The 1717-nt window shown below is 56.0% G+C and overlaps 2 protein-coding genes across 2 annotated transcripts in view; one reads left to right on the top strand and one right to left on the bottom strand.

Moving 5' to 3' along the window:
- CCDC15 (coiled-coil domain containing 15) overlaps positions 1-278 on the bottom strand; it is an 18984-nt gene extending 18706 nt beyond the window's left edge. The window contains exon 1 of the mRNA XM_009273028.1: positions 250-278. Within this exon, the coding sequence (XP_009271303.1) occupies positions 250-278 (29 nt within the window). The remainder of the gene's footprint in view (positions 1-249) is intronic.
- Positions 279-412: 134 nt separating this feature from the next.
- The window catches only part of HEPACAM (hepatic and glial cell adhesion molecule), a 4761-nt gene continuing 3456 nt past the window's right edge, over positions 413-1717 (top strand). Inside the window, exon 1 of the mRNA XM_009273027.1 lies at positions 413-455. Coding sequence (XP_009271302.1) covers positions 413-455 — 43 coding nt within the window. The remainder of the gene's footprint in view (positions 456-1717) is intronic.

The following is a 1717-nucleotide window of genomic DNA, read 5'->3' as shown; positions in this document are numbered from 1 at the left end:
GGTACCCGATGAAGGGGGGGTTGGGGAGGGGGGTTGCTGTGCCGTCGAGCATCCCCTCCGCTTGGGAGAGGAAAAAAGGGGGGGGGAATTGGGAATAAAAACTGGGAAAAACACTTTTCCGGAGCCAAGCGGGTCCTGCTGGGGGGATGGATCCAGCACCGGCCAACCCCGAGCTTCTCCCCAGCTTTTCGGCTTCCCCAAAACCCCTTTTTTGCTCATTTTTCAGCATCCCCAACTCTATTTTCTTACCCATCCTTCAGCTTTCCCAAAAAGCCCATATTTCACCCCATTTCTAGGTTCACTCCTGTTTGCCCCGTCCCGCTGCGACCCCGGTGGCACCCATCATTTATTCCCTAAATACCCACATTTGGGGGTTCAACGAGCCCCGAACTGCCCCGTCCCGGGTCCAGCAATGCGGAAAATCACCTGCAACAATTCTGCACCATTTTACCAAAGTTTGGACCCAAACCCAGCCCCGAGGAGGCCCCAGTTCCCTCCAGAGGAACCGAGGACGCAAAGGAAAGCCGGGCGGTTTTGCACTCCGCCGGCTTTGATTTATACCCTAAAAAAGCGCCAGGGCTGCAGCCAGGGCACCCCAAAAATGCTGCTCCACTTTTTCCAAAGAAATAGGGATTTATTCAACAAAATAGTGGGAAAATGAGGAGTTTTGGTTGGTTTTTTTCGGCAGGAACCAGCCAGGAAGGGTGGGAGATCTCCATCCCTAAGCCAGGGATGCTGTAGGAGATGGGAATATTGCCTGATTTATGAATTAACTCCCAAATTTATTACCCGGAGCGGAGAAAAAATCAGCAGTTGGGTTAAAAAAGGGAAGAAACGGTTAAAGAGCAGCGATTTGGGGGTGCGCTGGGTGCAAGGATGCATTAGAAGCCGCATCCCCATCCCGTGCCTGGGTTTTCCCTACAGGGGTCCCCTAAATTTTTCGGGTCGGGGCATGTTTTCGGTCGGGGCCGAGCTGTGCGCTGCCAGGGAGGACGGACGGACGGACGCTGCATACCAATAGGTCCCATGACTTTTCGGGCTTGTTTAAAGCCTTTCTTGCTCCCGCTTCGCCCTCCCCAGCTGGTTTTCCCGTTCTCCCCCCCTCTTCAATATGGGGTTTGTTCGCCGTCGGATGACGGCATCCGGATGGGGGTTCGCGGATGGGACCCCTGGGCCGTCAAGGGGGGGGGGGAATGAGGCTACGGTGTTTAGGGGAGAGAGGCTGTTTTGGGGAGTCGTGTCCCCCCCCCCAAAAATCATTTTTTTCCACTTTTCCCCTGCCCTTTTTGGCTTAAAACCAGCGATGAGGAGCCATGCACGTGCACCAGCCCCCATGATGCAGTTTCGCAACTGAGGGGGGAGTTGGCTGGACCGGAGCATCCAACGGAGCTGGGGGTGGGATGCAAAAACCCCCTCCCCTGCAATTTTTGGGGGCGATGCACACGTCTTTGCAAAGCGTTGCATCGACCCGGCCACGGGAGGGCTCCCACCCGCCATGCAATTTTGGGGGGGTGATGCATGCATCTTCGCAAAGGGCCGGACCAACCCGGCTGCCCACCATCGATGCAGGTTTTGGGGCAACGCGTGCATTTTTGCAAAGGGTTGCATCGACCCAGCTGCAGGAGAGCTCCCCGCCACCCCATGCACATTTTGGGGGGCAACGCGTGCATTTTTGCAGAGCATTGCATCAACCCAGCAACAGGAGGTCTCCCACCCA

Source organism: Aptenodytes forsteri, unplaced genomic scaffold (genome assembly GCF_000699145.1).
Source record: "Aptenodytes forsteri isolate BGI_AS27 unplaced genomic scaffold, ASM69914v1 Scaffold126, whole genome shotgun sequence".
Taxonomy (NCBI): Eukaryota; Metazoa; Chordata; class Aves; order Sphenisciformes; family Spheniscidae; genus Aptenodytes; species Aptenodytes forsteri.
The sequence above is the reverse complement of the archived record's forward strand: the minus strand, read 5'-3'. Positions and strand labels throughout refer to the sequence as shown.